We start from the raw sequence: 20,489 nt of genomic DNA on the forward strand, positions 1-20,489 counted from the left end.
CACAGTGACTTTACAGAAAACTGTCACCACGAATAACGAGAGAAACAAGCCGATATTAAAATGGCTGTTTCCTGTCCCACATCTTTTGGCACACTCCCCTCCGCCACCCCCACGACTCACTCCATCTGCTCCTCTTTGCACGGGGACTCTCCCGCTCACTCACTCGCACAGCGGGCCTCTGCTCAGGTGTCTTCCAGTGACCCCTCCCCCAGAACCCCTGTCACCTCACTCTTCGGCTGCAGTGATGACAACCAGCAATTATTATCTACCTCCTGGTTCCTCGCCCTCAGCTAAAATCATAACTCCCTGAGGGCAGGCCTTTGTCTTATTCACCCACGGACCCACACTGGCCAACCCAGTGCCCAGCCCAAGGTGGGTGCCTGGTGCTTGACAGCAGGGACACCGCCCACCTCAGGGCTTGGGCAATGTGACGAGCGTGGGGGCACTGGCACTGAGGGTGAAAGATACTGCTCCTGAGTCTGACAGGAAACATATACTAGACCGGGGGCTACATGGTACTATTCAGCACACAAACGTTGCTGGTCCAAGTTGAGATGTGCTCTAAGTGTAAAATATGCACAAGAATTTGAAGACTTAAAAAAATATACATACACACACATATGCATATATATATATACACATGCATAAAACATCTAATTTACTACTTGTGTATTCATCTCATGTTGAAATTATATTATGTTGGGTGTTCAGAGCTGAACAAAATAGATTAAAATTAATTTCAGCTGTTTCTTTTTTACTTTTTAATGTGGCCACAAGGGAAGTTTTCATGACTTAGGTAGCTTGTGTCATACCTCTGTGAGTCCACCTTGGTTATAATAATACCAAGAAAAGGTCAGCCAGCAACACAAGCCCACTCTGACTACCTCTCTGCAGAGCCTAGTGCTCTCCAGAGCAAGGCTGGAAACACCTGTCCTGCAGCTTCCTGTCACACGCACACTTAAGTGTATTCAGAAGAAGGATTGTGAAATCAGAGCTAAAAGTTTACCAGGTGAACCAATTTTAGACTCAGAAGGTAAGCACCCTGTGGAGCCTTCTTGTTCATGCCTCCCCCGCCCAAAAGCCTACTTCTGAATTGTCTACGCAGAGTTGAAATGGCAAAACATGAGCTAGAAGGGATGTGGAAAGTTGATCTGGCCCTGGCACATCGCTGAACCATGAGACCATGTACCTCTAACAACCTCATCTGGAGAAGAAGCAGAGCCCACTTTCCAGAACTGTGCTCTCCAGAACTTTCTACAATGACAGAACTGTTCTCTATTCTGTCCAATATGGTGGCTACTAGGCTCTTGAAATGTGACTACTGAATTTCTCATCTTATTTCAACTAATTTAAAGGTAAAGAGTGACACATGACCAATGGCTGCCATACTGGACAGCACAGTTCTAGGCTCCCATGACAGGAGATAAAGCTTGTAAAAATCCCTTTGTAACTCCAAAGCCCTAGAGAAATGGCAGGGGTTCTATTGTTTAATGTATTAGAAATACGAGATTCTGAGAGATTTCAATTGTCCCAAGAGACTCAATCCACTAGAAGTCAAAAAAAATTTTTTTAATAAATATGCAGGTTTTACTTCACTTGGGGGAGAGGTCAGCCAGTGTTCGTGGATACATACAATCAGAATAGAAGGGTGAGCGATAACCTTCACACACAACTCAGAAAACATGCTTTCAATCCTTTTTTTCCCCCCCACACACTCAGATTCAGTGCCTCCAGGGCCTAACCATGCAGTCAGAAATCAAGGCTGCCAGTGTCCTCCGCACAGATTATTCTTATCTCCCACACCCTCATTCTTAGGGACCAGATGTTTCCTGCCCTTTTTGGTGACCTTCCCTACTACTTCTCCTGCTACAGAAACAGGTCCTTCCAACTGCTCCAAGCAGTCCTACGGTTCTCTGAGTCATTCACGGGCTCTCAGACCCATGTAGGGCTTGTTCAGATTCGCTGACGGATGGTAAAAACCACCACCACTAAAAAAGGATGGGGACTAATTGGTAGCTGCAAAGAATGCTCATCTGTTTACACTCACGTTGGAAGATGCTCATGAAATTCAAATCAAGTTCTAGTCTCAAGTGCCTCTCCCCAGCAGGAAAGCCCTTCCAGTCTAAACAGCTTTCTGCTACCATTAAGATCATTACATTCGACACGCAAACAGACAATAAGGAAATGAGCAGGGAAATGGAAGGAGGGTGAATTTTTAGGAAAGTCAAAAACTGTAGAAGTCTAAGGAAATTCTCAGTGTTTCCAAATACAAATGTAAGGAGCCACCCTAAGATACTGGAGAGCTTTTGTAAACTCTATTCATTCTTTCTCCATTATAGAGCACAGCTAATTCTCCCCTCAATCCTTCCAAGCTCTTACGCAGACGCGTGAACTTTAGTGCTCCATACAGCCCTTGATTTTGGCCCCACCAAGCTCCCATGATGAAAAACATGTGAAATAGGATCCACATGTGTTCCACCCACACGCTGGGCTCAGCAGCATATTTCATTCCGTCAGACAGCGGGCTGTTGCTCAACTCCACGGAGGGGACGCCAGCAGTCATCCTCCAGCTATTAAAACAAGGTCAAGCTGCCTGGTGTCAGCAGGATTGACACCACCTCACCAGAAACAAGGACCCAGACTCCAGTACCTCAAGTTCAGTCTCCCGTCTGTTGATGTCATCTGTGGATTGATTTAACTTCTCCAGTTCTCCCTAGTGAAGAAAAAAGAGGAAGAAAGATTTAAGGGATTCGTCTTTTGTTTCCAATACGACTGAGCTCACTCTCTGCAGAAGTATTCCAGCACAATTTGTAGGAAGAGGGATGAGTCACTATTAGTTCTCAAGGACAACAGTTGAGCCCTGGCTTGAAGAGCAAATGAATGTTGGTTATTTCTGAAGTCTTTTTCTTGATGTTGATGGTGTCTCTTTCAAAAATGCCGTAAGGTCCCAGAATTTTTTTTCTTAGAAAGTCAAGTATTTATTGCAGGTATGTGACTTCAGGTAAAGCCACCTGTTACAAATGGTTTAGGAGTCAAATTAAAATAGTATCTCCTGCCTCCAAGCAAGAACTTTGCAGAAAAGACAATAAAAGAAAATAAGACCAAGCTGAAACTAGAAACCCAAGTGAAATTATTTAAATCAAGGGCAGAATTCTGACATTAACTCCTTCGTGATTGAGTTATTTTTCTAGAAATGAAAATCTTTTCAAACTGTCAATTAAAACTACCTGTTTTAATAAAACAAAAACTAGCTTTAATCCTTATCCTTTAAATAAACATTTATAAACTGACATTTTGTAGAAAGTACCCAGTGAGAAGTTAACTCTTTTTACTCTCCGAACAAAGGATCTGGTAAGCAGAATTCCCCTACCAGGAAAACAAGATTTAGTAGTCTGAAGTAGTGATTTTAATTAATAGAATTCCTAATGCAAAGATTTTTCCACCTGATCTTTATCTTGCTAATCTGCCAAAACAATTCATTTAAATGGCAACAGCTGAGTTAAAATGGGCTTTTAATTGATCTGCGCACTGAAAAACCAATTAGGGCTCTAGAAATTGCAGAGCACGATTAAAAGCAATGTGTGTATACATATATATAGATATATAAATGATTTATGGAAAGGGTAGAAAAACGGGTCTCGGAAAGGGATTTGCTGTGCTTTTTGCCTGGAGGGTGAGGAGGTTAAGCTGTCACTCCTAGATCTTGGCTTAGAAATTGTTTTTTAATCATCTCTCAGAAATGGAGGCACAGAAAGCCAGGCCAATCCCCTCGCCTTCTCCCCGCATGAGCTTTGCGCATCAGTTGTCCCCGGTTTCTGTTCACACCCCGACCTCCTAACAAGGAAAAGCTGGGTTTTCCACCATTAGAAGCCAAGCGGAGGTTTGAGCCAGTGGCGACAATAAGCCCTTCGCTAACAATGAATCAGACGAGGAGGAAGATGGAAGGCTCAGGCGAGCACCTCCGCCAGGTGAGGGCTCGCAATCCCGGCACGGGTGCCAGCCCACGCTGCAGGGGCGGACAACGCCCACAGTGCCCAGCGCCCCCGCGGCCCGGTCGACCCCGCCGCCCCTAGCCCGGAGGCCGCGGGATGCCCGCTGCGCCGCGAGCCTGACGGGGGGGACCCCGCCACACGCATGGCGCCCCCGCCCCCTTTTTCCCTTTGTTGCACATCCGCCCGAACCACTGGGCATGCTGCGGCGACCCCCAGATCCTGCCGGGGGTCTGCGGGGGCTCCCCACGACAGAGTCAGGCCGCATTCACGCGGGCACTGCAACCTCCCCGTGAACCCTGTGAAACTGGAAATCCGGACCCTCTCTTCTCGCCCCCGGACCTATGTGGCCACCACCGCCAGGACCGCAGGCACTGGGGGCCGCGAGGCGGGTGTAAGTGCGGATGCCCGCCTCGGTGGCGTCCCCCCTCCCCCTGCGAGCCCTACCTGGATCCGGGGGTCCACCTCCTCTTCCTCCTCCAGCCCCTGTTCCATCCCCTCTTCCTCGTCCTCCTCCTCCAAGTCCCGGGCCGACGGCGGGAGCTCTGCCGGCTCCTCCGGGCGGTTCCGCTTCAGCGCCGCGTCCATAGGGGCAGCGAGAACGCTAACGGCGCGGGGGACTTCGGAGCGTCCAGAGGGGAGGCAGCCGCCGCGGGCTCGGCCAGAGCCGTCTCGCCCCAGTCCCGCACAGTCCCGAGGCGCCGCTCGCCGATGCGGATCCTGCGGGCCCCGGCTGAGCGGAGGAAATGGGCGCGGCCGCCCCCTTTCTGCCGCGGCTGTCAGCGCAGCGGCGCCCGCTCCGCCCTCGCCCCGCCGGGCCGCCCTTGGCGCTGTTGACTGTTCGCCGCCAGTCCCAGTCAGCCACCCAGGTCTCCGTCACAAAAACCCCAGCACCGCGAACACCTTCAAGGGGTTGAACCAGGAGAGCCGCCTCCCTTTGTCAACTTAGCAGCCAGATCACAAACTACCCACCGTTTGGCTCCCTGCTTTCGGGGTAGCTTTCTCTCTCCCTCCTGAACCAGAGCAAATTGTATGGAAGGAAAGTTTGGGGCATTTCCACTGTCTGAAGTCACCTTGAGAAGCTTGGACTCAGTGACCCTGGACCAGTTTCAAGATCCTCAAATCCCTGTATGCCTCTAAAACACCTTTCTCCCCTTGGATGAACCTTGGTAAATGGATCTACCTGAAGAGTTCCCCCAAAACGGGGAAGTGAAACATGCTCACACAGACCCAGAAGTACAAAGAGGGGAGCCAAGTGCAGCTTTGCGCCTGGAGCCCTTGGCCAGAGGCTAGGTGGTCCCTGCTGGACAGAGCTCCATACCCAAACACCCACACTCTCATAGCTGTGCCATGGTCCTAACTGAATAGCCAAGAAGCAAGGACAATCCATTGGTGATCAGGGATGTGGCTGAGTGGGTACAGCTTTCCCCAGGCCAGAGCGGAGGTAACCCCTGGTGGTGGGCAGGCTCTGTCCAAGGATTTCTGAACTGGCAAGGTTTCCTGCCCACCTTGAATAAGGAGGGAGCCAGAGTTTGCCTGGCAAACTCAACATCTGGAGGCCAAAGTGCTTTTATGAAATGTCAGGGCCACTGTGATGTCAAGTGAACACAAATTCAGATGACCTTAGCCATGCAGGCAAGGACACTGCCAGCGGCTATCACTAATGTCTCCACTACAAAAATGCAGAATGTGTACACTTTCTACACAGGCTTGTGGCTCATCAACTTTTAGTTGGGAGAACAAACTCACTTGAGGAGAAAGCTTTCTGAGAGCCTATCTTGAAAGCCACCTTTGGGAAACCTGCCTACCCTGGCTTCATTAGAGGCTACATTGGTGGTGGGGGGTGGGAGGGATGTGAGTTACTCCCCCAGCAAGGTACCCCCTTCCCATGCTGACACTGTGGTCCACTGTGAAAGGAGATTCGTTCTGTCACCTGGAGGTAACACAGGCACACACATTGAGTTTGGTTTGGAAACAGTCATCGTACTTACAGTCAAGGGAGAACCTGCAATTCTCTGAGCAAGGTCCTAAAACCCCTTGCTAAAAACCTAGCTGCATTTGATTTTTCACCAGTGTTTCCCCAGTGGCTTGGACGAAGCCTATTACTGAGCAGGTTTATCCTAGCTGTGAATAAACTGAGAGACAGAGGTCGAAAACAAGAAGAGTGAGGTCAGCCCTGACTCTTCTCAGTAGATAAACCACAACCTCCCAATGAGCTTCCATTTCAGCGCAGATCTAAGAGCCGTTGAGTGGTTCAGAATGCCACCACGGACACAGGGAAACGTCTCTAAAACATCCATGTAGGCTTTTTTTTGTTATCGTATTTTTAGGAGACCTGGGCCAGGTAAAGTGTTAATCCCAGTAGTGTTCGGAAGTTAAAATAAGGGAAATAAATCACAGTACTACTCCCTGTATTTTTTTTGTTGGTACATAAATGCATAGGAACCGAAGCAGGGAAAGAACTGAGGTCACAGTGAAATCCACTGGAGCTAAATACCAAGGTGGAGGTCCTTGTCATAGGGAAGGCCTCTTCGAGAAGGGCGCTTTGAGCCAAGACCTGAGAGAAACGAGAAAATGAACCCCATCTACCTTCATGGGGAGAGCGCTCCAGCCACGGAAGCCTCGTGTGTAGAGGTCTCCAGGTGAAACCGTGCCTCTGGTTCTAGAGAGCCAGGGACACGAAATCCGAGACCTGCAGGTGGCTAGACCAGGGAGAGCCATGACATGGTAAGGAGCTCGGGTTTTAGTGAGTGATATGGAGTGTGGGAACTGGACTGGGGTCCCTGGGGAGCTGGGGGGCAGAGGGACAAGAAGGAGATGTTAGGCCAACGGTCTAGCGGTGGTAGAGCTTCTGCTAGTTGTTCCCCTTTCCCAGGGGAATGGCGGGCACAGTCAGCAGCTGAGAATAAGGGGGTGGGGGAAGGCTTGGAACTACACTGGATGCTGGAGGAGAGACACTGAAGGAGCTGGGAAGTCAGCTGACTGGGTGAGTATCTTCTAATTTCCAGACTGCCCTGAGGACCCACCTGTGGTTTGGGATGCTCCTGGGTGGCCAGTCCATGGGGATGGGTGGCTTTTCCCACCCAATCTCAGCTTCCAGACACAGGTGGAGAGTAGTGAGAACGCCACCCTTAACCAGGGTTGGGACTCTCTCACCAAGGTCTTCCGGTGGGGAGTAAGAAGCATAAGGGGTTTGAGGGCGACTGCAGGTGCAACAACTTTTAATGATGGCCCATGGAATCAACACTGGAGAAGTGAGGGAGAGATTAAAATACCAGGGAACAATGTTGCAGCCCTGAGTCAAGGGAGAGAAAGAGGGAATGAATTTAAGACTGTATGAAAGTTGGTGGCTAATAATATCTGGAGAGAGAAAACTTAAAGATGATTCCAGAGTTTCTAGTTTGAGTGATTGGATGACTCCATTAATTAGGACCTATGCTATAGAGATTTTGGTTGGGAAGAAAACAAATTTGTTTTTTGGATGTGAAGGGGGACACCCTAGAAGTTGAGCTATGTTGCATTTGGAAATTGGGACCCAGGTTCTCCAGGGGTTGAACAAAACTCCCCGGAAGGTCTTTCTTGTTGCCTCAATATACCTCCTTGACTTAGCAAGTGTAATGTAGCTCCTCTGATCTCTGAAGATAAGGAAGGTTGTATTTCTCCTACTCTGCCCCACTCCTTAAGCCTAAAGATATCGGTATTTACACAGAGATTTTTTTAAATCTTTTTTTAAAGTGAAATTTGCAAGCCACTGTGGCCAGCAACGTTAATTCAGTGTTTTTGAGCATGTACTCATGCAGACACTATTCCAGGTCCCAATCTGAAGGCCCCAAGCATACAAAACGGCAAAGTTATAGTGTCTTCTGATTTGGAGAGATACAGCCCCCCAAAAATTGTACCTCCAAATTGTGCAACCGTATGGATTCCTCATTGAGAAGGCTCTTTCTGTCAAACTTGAGTGTCATTAAATGAAAACTCCCTGCAACACCAATTTTTCTTAAGATTATGTGAGTGAGAGAGAGAGAGAGAGAGAGAGAGAGAGTGTGTGTGTGTGTGTGTGTGTGTGCACGCGCGCACACACACACACACACACACACACAACCTCAAGTCAGCGGAAGAGCAGAGGGAGACGGGGAGAGGGAATCTCAGCAAACTCCCCACTGAGCACAGAGGCAGATATGTGCATAGAGCACCACCAGGGCAGAAATCAAGAGTCCAGTGCTCAACCAACTAAGCCACCCACAGGTCCCCACCAATTTTTTTAAGCCCACGAAATAGAAAATGCCTGTTAACCCCTATAAAAGAGAAAACTGCTCTTCTGAACTAAGAAGACTTGAATCTGCATTCCATCACATTCGGGGAGCAGTGACTGAAGAAACTGACAACCAACATCTTCTCTTGGCCCACCTGTAATCTTTACACGCTGCCTTAGGTCAGAGATTGCAAACTGGCAGCTACTGTTTGGATCACCCTAGGGCATGTGTGGTCTGGCTGACACAGTGTTTTATAAATCTGAGCCTGCAGTTAAAACTCCAGCAATGCAATATGAAAATTCAGACTTCCCTTCATGGAGAGAATCCTAAGGAGACATGAGGAGTGGGTGGCCTTTTAAAAAGGTCTTGCACACTCATGTCAACCTGAGTCCTACAGGCAGACTCTCTTCCACCAGCAGAATGCACACAGGTGAACCCCCACCTCTCTTCAGCACCCCAGTGGGAAGCTGGTTCCCTCTGCCTTTCTCCCACTCTCTCTTCTCTCCCCACAGACCGCAAAGGATTATGGCACATGGCAAGATGGAAGACAATTTTAAAGGAGACTTCCAAACCCTTCAGCCCTCCTTTTTGGCCCCAGATGACTGGTTGTCAGAAGTCAAGAAGCTACAGAAGCCAGTTCTTGGAAAGAGATCAGGGCCTCCGCATTAGCAAGGCATCTGTTTCATTCCACGATTCAGTGACATCAGTGTGCTGCCAAACTGTCTTGCACTGTGGCCACACCCCTCTAATGAGAACCTTTATTTGTGTCCTGAACTGAATTACACTGAAGCCTAATCGCCCAGATGAATTACAGGCCAGAGTACTTACAGAATCCAGGAAAGAGATTTTCAATGTTTATCTGTGATCTTAGGGGACCTGCAGATACTTAAAATGGTGCTGGAATCCTGGAAATAGAAAAAAGTGTTCCATTAGAAAGAAGAAAAGGGGCACCTGGGTGGCTCAGTGGGTTAAAGCCTCTGCCTTCGGCTCAGGTCATGATCCCAGGGTCCTGGGATCGAGCCTCACATTGGGCTCTCTGCTTGGCGGGGAGCCTGCTTCCCTTCCCCTCTCTCTCTGCCTGCCTCTCTGCCTACTTGTGATCTCTGTCTGTCAAATAAATAAATAAAATCTTAAAAAAAAAAGAAGAAGAAGAAAGAAGGTTTCGTACCCCGTGAACTGGTGGGCATAACAGATTGCAGACATGATTCTAGAATGGATTTTAAAGGGGGAAAGGGCATTTGGGTGTCCCTAGAAGAAAAGTGATTGATCCCTGTGACCCCAGTTTGGGTTAGCCAAGAACAAATCATGTCAGCCACGCCCCATTTACTTATTCCACGAGTTTATTAATCTATGTAAGGAAGGAAACACACAGGACAGGAGATCTTCATTGTTCAAAGGTAATGGATACAGGAAAAGGCCACTTGAAGAAATCCACTCTAAAGGAAACCCAGTTTCATATTAAATAATGAAAAAAATAGTTAGTGGGACTTAACCCTGCAAAATGAAACTTAACATTATAAAAATAAGAGGTTTTCTTCTTCCAGTTAAAAGAACTATTTAGTTTAATGGCTACTTACTGAACATCTGTTATGTGACACCCTCTGGCAATGAAGATTTAGCGGTGAACCAACTGGACAAAAATCCCTGCCCTCATTGGGGTTTACAGTGTAAGGGAAGACAAAGAAGATGTTTTAGCTACATAAATAAGCAAAATAGTTGCAGTTAGTGATAATGACAGCGCTGAGAGCAAAAAGTCGGATAACCAAATGAAGAAGGCTGGAGAGTGGGGCTTCCTTAGACGGGAGGTGGAGAAGGCCTCTGCGGACGGCACATTCTCGCTGAGATTTGATGAGGAGGAGTCAGGCAGCCCTGTTCTGGAGGGAAGAGTGTCCAGACAGTGTGGACCCTGAGGAGGGAGCCCATCGACCAGCCCACACGGTGGCAAAGGGTGAGCGAGGAGCGAGGAGGGGCTGTTGAAATGAGGTGCCAGCTGGGGGCATAGATCAGATGTTGTGGGGCCTGGGAGGCCACAGGAAGGAGTTTGGATCTTATTATAAATGTGATGAGAAGCCACTGGAGGGATTTTGGTTGCGGAAGACACAACCCAGTTTATACATTTAAAGGCTGACTGTGGCTGCCATGTGGAAACGGGATGTCCATGAAGGCAAAGGGCAGGCCAGGAGCACCCGTGAGGAGGCTGTCATGGGGGCCCCCCGCTGAGAGAGGCGGCCTCTGGGCTAGGTCAGGGGGTGGGGGGTGGCCTATAGTCCATTCAGGATGTAGTGGGAAGGGAAGCCCAGCAACACTTACTACTGTGTCAGATGTGAGAGTGGGCAGGTCAGAGGCATCAGAAATGACTCTCGAGATTTTGCCCTGAGAAGAGGCTGAAGGGCACCGCCATTTACTGAGTGAGGCGGGGAGGACTTGAAGAGCAGGTTTGAAGTCAAGAGGGGTGTTTCTCAACACCTAAGTCTGAGAGGCTATTAAACACTCAGTGGATGGTAGGATACACATCTCAAGGCCAGCCAACTGCGGGCAGATGGTATTCAAAGTGCAGGGACTGGATGGGTCCCTTAGGTAAGGGGGCGACACTGGAGGGAAGAGGCCCGGGATGAGGCTCTGAGCACACCAACATTTACAGGTTGCGCCTTGTAGGGGGGCCTGGGTAAGTGTGCTGCCTGCAGCTCATTCTTAGAAGAGCAATAACCACCACCACAAAAACCATCAGTCAACTGTGGAGGATTTGGGGGGACATAGTTTTCTGATAAAATTGAAGTTCGTATAATGAGAAATTCTTTGATTAAGATTTTCACAACAGAGCCTGAGTGGCTCAGTCAGTTAAGTGTCCAACTCTTGATCTCAGCTCAGGTCTTGATCTTAGGGTTGTGAGTTCCAACCCTGTGTTGCGCTTCATGCTAGGCCCATGGAGCCTCCTTAAAAAAAGGGGGGAGGGGAGGATTTTCACAACACAGCCACAAACAGTATAATTTGACAAAAATATATGAGATGTTTGTTAATTTTCCCAAATGTCTTTTACCCTCTTCAATGTTAGGACTGTTCTCACTTGAAGTGTCTTTTTTGTCCTCCTCGTCATCAGTTGTCTCTGTTCTAACACTGCCATTTCCTCATTTGTCAATGGCTTTGCAAATGACCAGGGCAGTTCCCCAAAACTGCTTTCCTATTCTTGAAATCTTGCCGATCTTGCAAGACTGACCATTTCACTTTGGCTTCAGTTTTTATGTTATTTGCATTGTGTCTGCTTTATGTTGTTAACAAATGTTTGACAACTATAGAGATAATAGTGGACAAAGACTCTGACCCAGTGGAAAGGGGGAGGAACTTGGCATTAAAAAGAAGGGATGTGATGGACAGTCAGTTTTGGGTGATTAGTTTTGTGTCATGGCAATGTTAGCTGCCTATCACAGAGACCACTGGCTATTCAATGACTCCATTCTCCAGTTCATGAAGCGCTTCACTCAACAGCGTTTTCCTACCTACCTCAGGCTAGGTATGGCTCTGTTGAGTGAGTGAGCAGCAGGGCTATGCCATTTTCAGGCCTGTCCCACGAAAGCTTCCCACGTGTGCTTGCTTGTGTTCTTTCCTCTTCTGCGGCAGAATGCAGACGACGGTAAAGTTGAAGAACGGCCGATCCAGGAGGTGGAGAGAACCTGGATCCCCGAGAGGCTGCATGGAGGACAGCACTCCCACCAGCCCGAGCACCCTGAATTTCTGTTGCCTAAGCTACAGATGACAGGCCATTGTAGTCAGCCATTTTAGCCTTGGGTCTATTTGTTACTACAGCATAGCCAATCCTAAATATCGCACTGCTCCACCTAACTTCAAGAATGGGATAATAAGGAGTCCTGTAGACATCTCGGCAACAGCCTTAGCTGGAATCAGGCAAGTTTCTGTGGACAAGCTGAGAAACACAGCAGGTTGCTAGCCCATGTCAGAGAAGTAGTGACGGACCAGACAAACAACCTAAGGGCTAATGAGTCGCTGTCCAAGCATACACATCCCTTTGGGCTTGATTCTTGACTCTGTCCTTTTCAACGTCTATAGTAATGACTCAGAGGAATATAGAGGAGGCACGATTCTCAAACTGGCAGGGAACACGATGCTGACAGGGGTCCCCTGGATTGCACAATCCTGATCTCCGCACTAAGTTTTCATTAGCTTGTGGTATCATGACAATCACAGAGAAAATAACTGACAAACACTTTGATCCAAAGGGCAGGGGCAGGAGCTTGGCTTTTAAAAGAAGGGACAGTGAGTCACACAGGACACAGTGAAATCCACTGGAGCTAAATACCAGGGTGTGAGCTGAGTTTGAGATGAACTAGAACAAGATGGAGAAGACAGGGCTTAAGACATCACATTTTTTAAAAAGATTTAGATGTTTTAGGCTGTATTACCAAAAGTATTGTGTCTGGAATGAAGACGTAATAATCCCATTTTTTTCTCTACCTCAGGAAGACTGCCCCGGAGTTTTTCAGTCAAGTGCTACACTAGACATAAAACATGTTCAGAGGAGAGCACCCAGGTCTATGAAAGGGACAGGAATATGACTTTAGTCTTAGGAAAATGATTTTGTAGGAGTGCCTGGCTTAGTATACTAAGTGGCTGACTCTTGCTTTCAGCTCAGGTCATGATCTCAGAGTCCTGGGATCCCGCCCCACACTGGGTTCTATGCTCCACAGGGAGTCTGCTTGAGGACTCTCTCTCTCTCTCTGTCTCCCTCTGACCCTCACCACACTCACGCGCTCTCTCTCTCTTTCTCTCTCAAATAAATAAATAAATCTTTTAAAAAAATCAAAGAGAATTTTTATTTTGTTAAGTCTGTCCAATTATTAATTTATCTGGTGTAAGAAGTAGTGAGTTCCCAGTCTCTGGATGTGCTCAAGTAAGTTATCCATATAAAATTACTGATATTCAGTTACTTTTGACCTACAAGAAAAGCAATTTCGTATGGTGCAACCTAACTTTTGCTGGAAATAGTGGCGGGGGAGTCAAGCAATTGATGTTATTTTAAGAGCAGGTGACAGAACTACAACTCAAACTGGCTTAAACAGAGGAAGAGAGGGGTAATAGCGGAGCAGGAGGTGTATCAGTTTATGTAACTTAAAAGTCCAGGGAAATTCTAGCTTCGAGTATGGCTGGGTCTGGAATCTATCTCTGCATCCCGCCGCCTTGCCCTCCTCTGGGTTGGTTCTATTTCCAGACAGGCCTGCCCTTGTGGTGGATATTTGGGCACCGCAGCTCCCAGTGTGAGTTAAACGAGCTTAACAACCCAAACCAAGAGTCTCTCCTCACCAGTAACTCCCAGGACTGACTCTGACTGAGCTGACTGGGGTCACATGTCCATCCTTGGAATCAGTAAATGAGGCTGGGTGTGTCAGGGGTGGGAGTACAATTACGGATTGGCTTGGCCTTCATTACAAGCTGGAATCCAGATAAGGGTAGGAGGAGAAGCGGGGGTGGTCAGTCATGTAGCCTAAAGTAAAGAAAGGGCTGTTTTCCAAAACAAACAAACAAACAACCATTCTAAATACTATGGGCGAAACAATGATGTGAAGATCCAAGCAGAGAGATCTGCTGGTGCTGATGGGGAAATGACCAAAGTAGGTTTGAGGAACAGAAAGAAGGCCAGGGTTCCAGTTATCTATTGCTGTAAAACAAAGGGATGAAATTTAATAGCTCGAGGCAATAACCATTTTCTCTCTCCTAGTTCTATAAAATGACTGGACTCAGCTCACAGTTCTCTGCTGTGTGATTCCAGCCAACCGCCTGACAAGGCTGGATTCCATGAGAAGCAGCAGAAGCTGCCCATCTTCTCAAGGCTTCAGCTCAGAAGTCTAAGACATCAATTGTACCACATTCCGTTGCCCAAAGTTGTCACGGGACCAGTATATTCAAGAGTTCTGACATTAGTACACAGGTACAGAAGGAGCTGAAGGCAGCCATCTTGGGGGACCATCTCTCCCAGCCAGTGTGACTGGGCCATAGTGAAAGGCAGAACTGTGTGTGATGGAGTTGGAAAGGTAGAAAGGGACTAGATTGGGGTCAGCAAACTAACCCACACACCAAATCCACCCCATTGCCTGATTTTGTAAATAAAGTTTTATTAGAACACAGCCACATTTATCTGTTTATCATATTGTAGTTGGCTGCTATCTTATTATAACAGCACAGCTGAGTGGTTGCCACACAGAGCATCTGGCTCACAAAACCTAAAATATGTACTATGTAGGCCTTTACAGAAAAGTTTGCTGACCCCTGGGCTAAGTCATGAGTGCTGAAGAATTCTTGTCAAGGAATTTGAATTTACCCTGAGTGATGGGAAGCCACTGGATGGTTTTAAACCAGTGAGCCATATTCTCTGACTTCCATTTTTTATTTTTATTTTTTATTATTATTTTTTTAGATTTTTTATTTATTTGACAAAGAGAAATCACAAGTAGTCAGAGAGGCAAGCAGAGAGAGAGGGGGAAGCTGGCTCCCTGCTGAGCAGAGAGCCCGATGCGGGGCTCGATCCCAGGACCCTGAGATCATGACCTGAACTGAAGGCCAAGGCTTAACCCACTCAGGTGCCCCTGACTTTCATTTTTTAAAAACTCTGCTCTGGGAATAGATTAGGGGAAGACAGAATGAAAGCAAGGAGACCAAAAGCAGGCTATGGCAGTCATCTGGAATAGAGATGGGTAAGTAGAAAACTGAGAGAATTAGATGAATTTGGCATGTATACTGAGGAGAGGAAACCCACAGGATTTGCTGAGCCACCAGCTATGGAGATGAGATAGAGAAATAAAGCATGTCTTCTAAGTTTTTGGCTTGAGCAACTGTGTTCATGGTGGTCCTATTAAATGAAAAGAGAAAGACCCACAGAGGAGTGGACTGGGGACAAAAAGCATCAAGACTTCCATTTTTGCACATCTTAAGTTTACGACATCTGTCAGGCATCCAAAAGACAAAATTAAGTAAGCAGGTAAATACTCGAGTCTGGAGTTCAGAGTATAAATTTGAGAATCATCAGTAAGACAGAGTATTAAAAGCCAGAAGCCTGGAAGGACTATCATCGGGGAAAGGGTGTGGAAAGAGCCGTAGGATGGGCGAAAACTAGAAGCATCAGAGAGGCAGGGAATTCAATAACAGGGATTAACAAGAGAGGCTAGTAAGATGGGAGGAGTTGGGAGGCTGTGGTTTCACACAAGCTAGAAAAAAAGAGTATTTCAAACTGGAAAGAGGGTTCCACTGTGTTGAATGCTTCCGGGTGGCAGAGGTGAATAGAGAAGTCACCACAGAATTCAGGGATATGAGGTCTGAATCCTCAACCAGAGCAATTTCAGTGATTGGGGGTCTGAACATTGGCTGAAAATGTTTGAGGAAAACATGGGATGTGGGCAAGTGGCGACAGCAAATATAGAGAGACCCTTTCTGAGAAGTTTTGCTGTTAAATGAATGGGTCAAAGTCACAGATGTCCACTGCAGGTTCATGATCTTTAAAGTCCCTTTCAATCCTGAGAATCCCTTATTCCACGAAGCCCCTACTGTGTGCTGACTCATTCCTTGTTTGCCATGTTGATGAGAAATGGCTTCCCGGTGGCTCATAAGGAAGCTGGATGGAGCCCAATGGAAATCTATACCTAGACCTTCAAGAGGAAACAAGATGAGATAGCAAGCTTGCAGCTACCCCCAGCCAATTTTATGTTTTCAAATGGTTTCTCCATGTTGTAGGAAGACCTGCAAAGCCACCAAGCCAGCAGTTTCATTTCTGCTGGGTGTGCACACAAGCTCTTCCTTCCACACTTGCCCAAGGAAGCTCATTCATGCCAACTTCTGAAATTTGCTGCCAAATATAAATGTGTGACCCAAAGAATAAGCAGATTTCTGGAATGAGGACACAAATGCGACTTGTAGGATAAAAGGATACATGGTATCATTTTTGTTTCAAAAATGTGTTACTTTTTTCTGGAAAACATTTAGTTTCTCATGACAAATATCTAGGACAAAACATACTCATGCACATAGAACCTACTGTGATTTAAAAATATATATTTTTAAAAGTCTATTTAGTCACAGGCTGTAAGGAAGGCATGGAGGTTAATTTTGTATCTAATTCTCTACCCTGATGGTCTTAAAAGACATCCTCTGACCCCAAAGTCTGAGCTCTGAACCATTTGCTATTCAGCTGGCCCCTTTAGGTTGCCTGTTTTCCTGGATCTATAAAAAGGTATATATATATATATATATATATATATATATATATATATTCATTCATTCATTCATTCATTCTGTCTTTGCCCATAAACTAGTTTAGAATCCCAGATGTGCTCCTTACTAAGCTGTACAGCCCTGAGTCTTTAACCTCTGGGAGCCATGATTACCTTATTGGCCAACAGGTAATAACAGATCTACTTTGCTGTCATGTATTAAATAAGCTAATATAAACAAAGGTCTGTGTAACTATTCTCAGTACAACAAATGGTAGCCATCATGAAGAGTAATCGCTAGGAGTATAACCAATCCCCATTTCAAAGGCCACCCTATATCATGAACCACCAAGAACAGTCCCAGATCCATTGCGTTATCCTACTCCACGGTCCAGATTCCCTCTCTGTTTAGAATGACCTTGATCCTTTGGGAATCCCAGAGTTAGCAGTTTGCAGCCTTTCAATGTTCCCAAAGCCTCATTCAGACTGCAGAGGAGGGGAAAGGTTCTATCCCCAAGCCCTACACGCCTCTGAATCAGCCTCCTTGAAGACTCTGGAGAAGGGTGACAACAGGGCTGGGGATGGTCATCTTTTTCATCTGACTTTAGCTGGTGAAACCCATCTACATAGAAACACACAGGCTCTGGGAGACAAGGCACTCCAGTGAAACGGTCCCTTGCATTGGCCCTGACCTGACCTTATGGAAGCTGGCTGTCTTTGAGGATCCCCTCTTCTTGGACTTGAAGAAAGAGCTGTAGAGGTTATGTCAGGTCTTAGGGATATTTCCATTTCAGTATATTTTGGTTTTGTTTCTTGACGGGGGTAGGGGGGAGGTGGCGGTGAGGAGGATAGCTTTCCGTTACCATTCGTGAATAGTAGCTGGTGCCTTCTGTGCCCATACCCACCAGCCCCTCTGGGATTCCGACTGAGGCAGGGCGAACATTCTCCACACGCAGGCCACGCCCACCTCAAGTGCTGGTGGAATCCCTCCACTTCTCCACCACAGGGTTCATGTCAAGCGTCCATCGTTCCCTTAGCCCTTACACCGGCAGCCCCAAGGAGAGGGGGGCAGTTACCACTCCCAGGGCAGCCCCCAACCATTAGAGAGATGGAAACTCAGTGGAACACGGCCCCAATCTCTGGTTCTTCACAAGCACAATTCTGGGGGTGGGGGGTGGAGGGTGTTCTCTACAGTTCCTCAGAGGGTCGCCAGGAAGAGTGAGCCCAGTCACCCACAGCAATAACCAGTGGATTAACACATCCCTCACTGGCTTTTTCTTTCTCTTACCCTCCCTGATCTCTCATTCAGGCATCCCAGGCTCCCATCCCAAAAAGGCTACCTGGACCCAAGACCCAAGTCCCTCTGAGCTTTTGTTCTGCAGAGAACCTAAACTAAGACAGGCATCAGGGAGCCGTATGGAAGTTTGTTTTTCCTTAACATAAAGAAAGAGAAAGGGACTCCTTTGCTGAATAAAAAAAGGCAAGCTGTGGCTATTGGAAAAGGGAGTTGTCCTGGAAGCTGAGATTTGGGAGGTCAGTTCTGACTGCTGGTAACAAAGTTAACTAAACCTTGGAGGTGACGGCTAATACAGGCCAGGATCTGCTGGTAACAAAGATAACTAAACCTTGGAGTCGACCGCTCGTACAAGCCAGGATCTGTTGGTGGCTGGGGGAGGAGGAGTCTGGCTGAATTCTGGGTGTGGAAGTATTTCTTCTTCTCTGTCCAGGGGGCTGGAGGCAGAATGTATGAATAGGAAAAGGCCGGGGGTGGAGACAGAGACAAATAAATACCCAAAACTGAGCATGGAGGCCTAGAAAGCCCGAACCAAGGCTCCAGAGTCAGAGACCAAGGGACCAGGGGTGAAGGCCAAGGTAAAGGCTTCTATCCCATCCCAACATTTGTGTTAGATGCCAGCAGGGACCAATGCCCCTAATAATCCCAAGGCTCTAAGAACAGCACCTTCCCTGGCTATGGGTCTATCTGTATGGGAGGAAATAAAGAGGAGACAGGGATGAAAAGCCGTTGGGGCCCATAGGGACGCCCGCGTCCCGAGGGCACTATTTTAACCCACAGGAAAGGAAGAGTGAAGGAAAAGATCGCCATGAGCAAAGGGGGATTTCCAAGAACGATCAACAAGAACAGAGAACTCAGTCACCTGCCTTCCTTCCTGGGGATTTTATGCAGTTGCTTTTGCATTTGGATTTGTGGGTCTACTGAGACAATGGAGTGTTTCTGAGGAAAGAAATATTTTTCCAGGTGCTACAGCCGGATGGTTTTTGTTCCATAAGGAGGCTGGGTGGTCAGATACAAGCGTGAAAATGGAACAGCGAATACTGTGGGACAAATCAGATTCTCTGTAATAGAGACATGGAACACAACGATACATCTGTAGAATAAGAATCTTGACAGTACTTCACGTGGGTGTATTATCCCAAAGTGGACAACCTCCACCCTATCCCCAATCAAACCCAGCCAAACAAGCCCACCTGAGACTCTCCCAAGTCGTAGGTCTTCATCTGCGATGCTAGAATTTCTAGATGGCTGCTGGTGGCTAGAGATCAATAATTCTCACAACCAGACAGACCTATTACTGTAGGTCTGTATCACGGCTGTTCTTTGGGAGGACAGGACCACAGTTTCCTGATAAAGGATATAACCTTTCATCTCAACTAAACTCTTGTTTCAATTCCTGGTCTTGGAATGGCTCTGCAGTGTTAATCTCAAAGATGGCTGTCTATGCGGAACAAAGGGATTTAACCGCCAAACACCTAAATATGGAACCCATCGAGTGCATTAAAACATTGCTCAGGCGGGGCGCCTGGGTGGCTCAGTGGGTTAAGCCTCTGCCTTTGGCTCAGATCATCATCTCAAGAGTCCTGGGATAAAGCCCTGCATTGGGCTCTCTGCTCAGCAGGGAGCCTACTTTCCGCCCCCACGCTTTCTCTCTGCCTGCCTCTCTGCCTACTTGTGATCTCTCTTTGTCAAATAAATAAATAAAATCTTTAAAAAAAAATGAGCATTGTTCAGGATCATGTGAAAAATTAATTTTAAAGAAAATGAGCACAGAGTGCTTTCACAGAACAATTCAACACATATCTTATACCTTTACATTTTTAATTAGCAGTGGATGCTTGCATGAAACCATCCCCTCTTTACAACTAATCCGAAGTCTTTGGAATATCGTCAACAGCTGGATGGATGCTTCTGGGCCTGTGCTGTCCACCTGTGGCTCCCGAGCACTTGAAAATGTAGCCGCTCTGAACGGAGATGTGCTGTAAGTGTGAGACCCACATCAGCTTCTGAGGATTTAGCATGAAAAAAAAAAAATGTACTTCAAAAAAACCCCCAAAAACTGGGATGCCTGGGTGGCTCAGTGGATTAAGAGGCTGCCAGGTGATGATCTCAGGGTCCTGGAATCGAGTCCTGCATCAGGCTCCTTGCTCTGCTTCTCCTTCTGTTTGCCACCCTCCCTGTTTGGTCCGTCTCTGACAAATAAATGAATAAAATCTTTTAAAAAAATGTAAAACATCTCATCAGTAAACTTTTTATATCAATTACATGCTGAAATGATAATATTTTGACATAGAATTAAAGAAAATATTTAAATGAATTTCACCTGTTTCTTTTTATATTCTACTGTGTCTACTAGAAAACTCGGAAGTATAGATGTGTGGCTCCCATTGGATTTCCGCTGGACAGTGCGGCTCTAGTGGGGGCGGGAGGGGCTGCTGCTGGAGGACAATCTGTTAGAAGGGAGGTCAGGAGGCTTGACTTGAAGCTCCTTTGCAAAGCAAGTGCAGTTTTCCCCTACAGCCCCTACACTGTGTTTGGGGAGGTTTATCTGTGGGGACTGCTGGAGGTTATGTATGAGGGAAGGACCCTTTCTCTCCCATAGTAACCAGAAATGGTTTTTGCTGCCGTGTCCTTGCATTTGAGAAACCCCGTGGCAGTGGATCTAACAGTTCTATTGTATAATTTATGTGTTGTAATACTCCTCATAGTTTGAGGAGTTTCGCTACATTTACGCAATTATGCA

At 47.0% G+C, this 20,489-nt stretch overlaps 1 protein-coding gene across 1 annotated transcript in view; it reads right to left on the reverse strand.

Moving 5' to 3' along the window:
* Nucleotides 1–4,856, reverse strand: part of SH3BP5 (SH3 domain binding protein 5) — a 72,037-nt gene extending 67,181 nt beyond the window's left edge. The window contains exons 1-2 of the mRNA XM_082684724.1: nucleotides 4,437–4,856; nucleotides 2,651–2,713 (exon numbers count right to left, since the gene is read on the reverse strand). Coding sequence (XP_082540850.1) covers nucleotides 2,651–2,713; nucleotides 4,437–4,577 — 204 coding nt within the window. The 5' untranslated portion in view covers nucleotides 4,578–4,856. The remainder of the gene's footprint in view (nucleotides 1–2,650; nucleotides 2,714–4,436) is intronic.
* Between the last annotated feature and the right edge of the window lie 15,633 nt (nucleotides 4,857–20,489).

Source organism: Mustela nivalis, assembly GCF_964662115.1.
Source record: "Mustela nivalis genome assembly, chromosome: 1".
NCBI classification, from domain to species: domain Eukaryota; kingdom Metazoa; phylum Chordata; class Mammalia; order Carnivora; family Mustelidae; genus Mustela; species Mustela nivalis.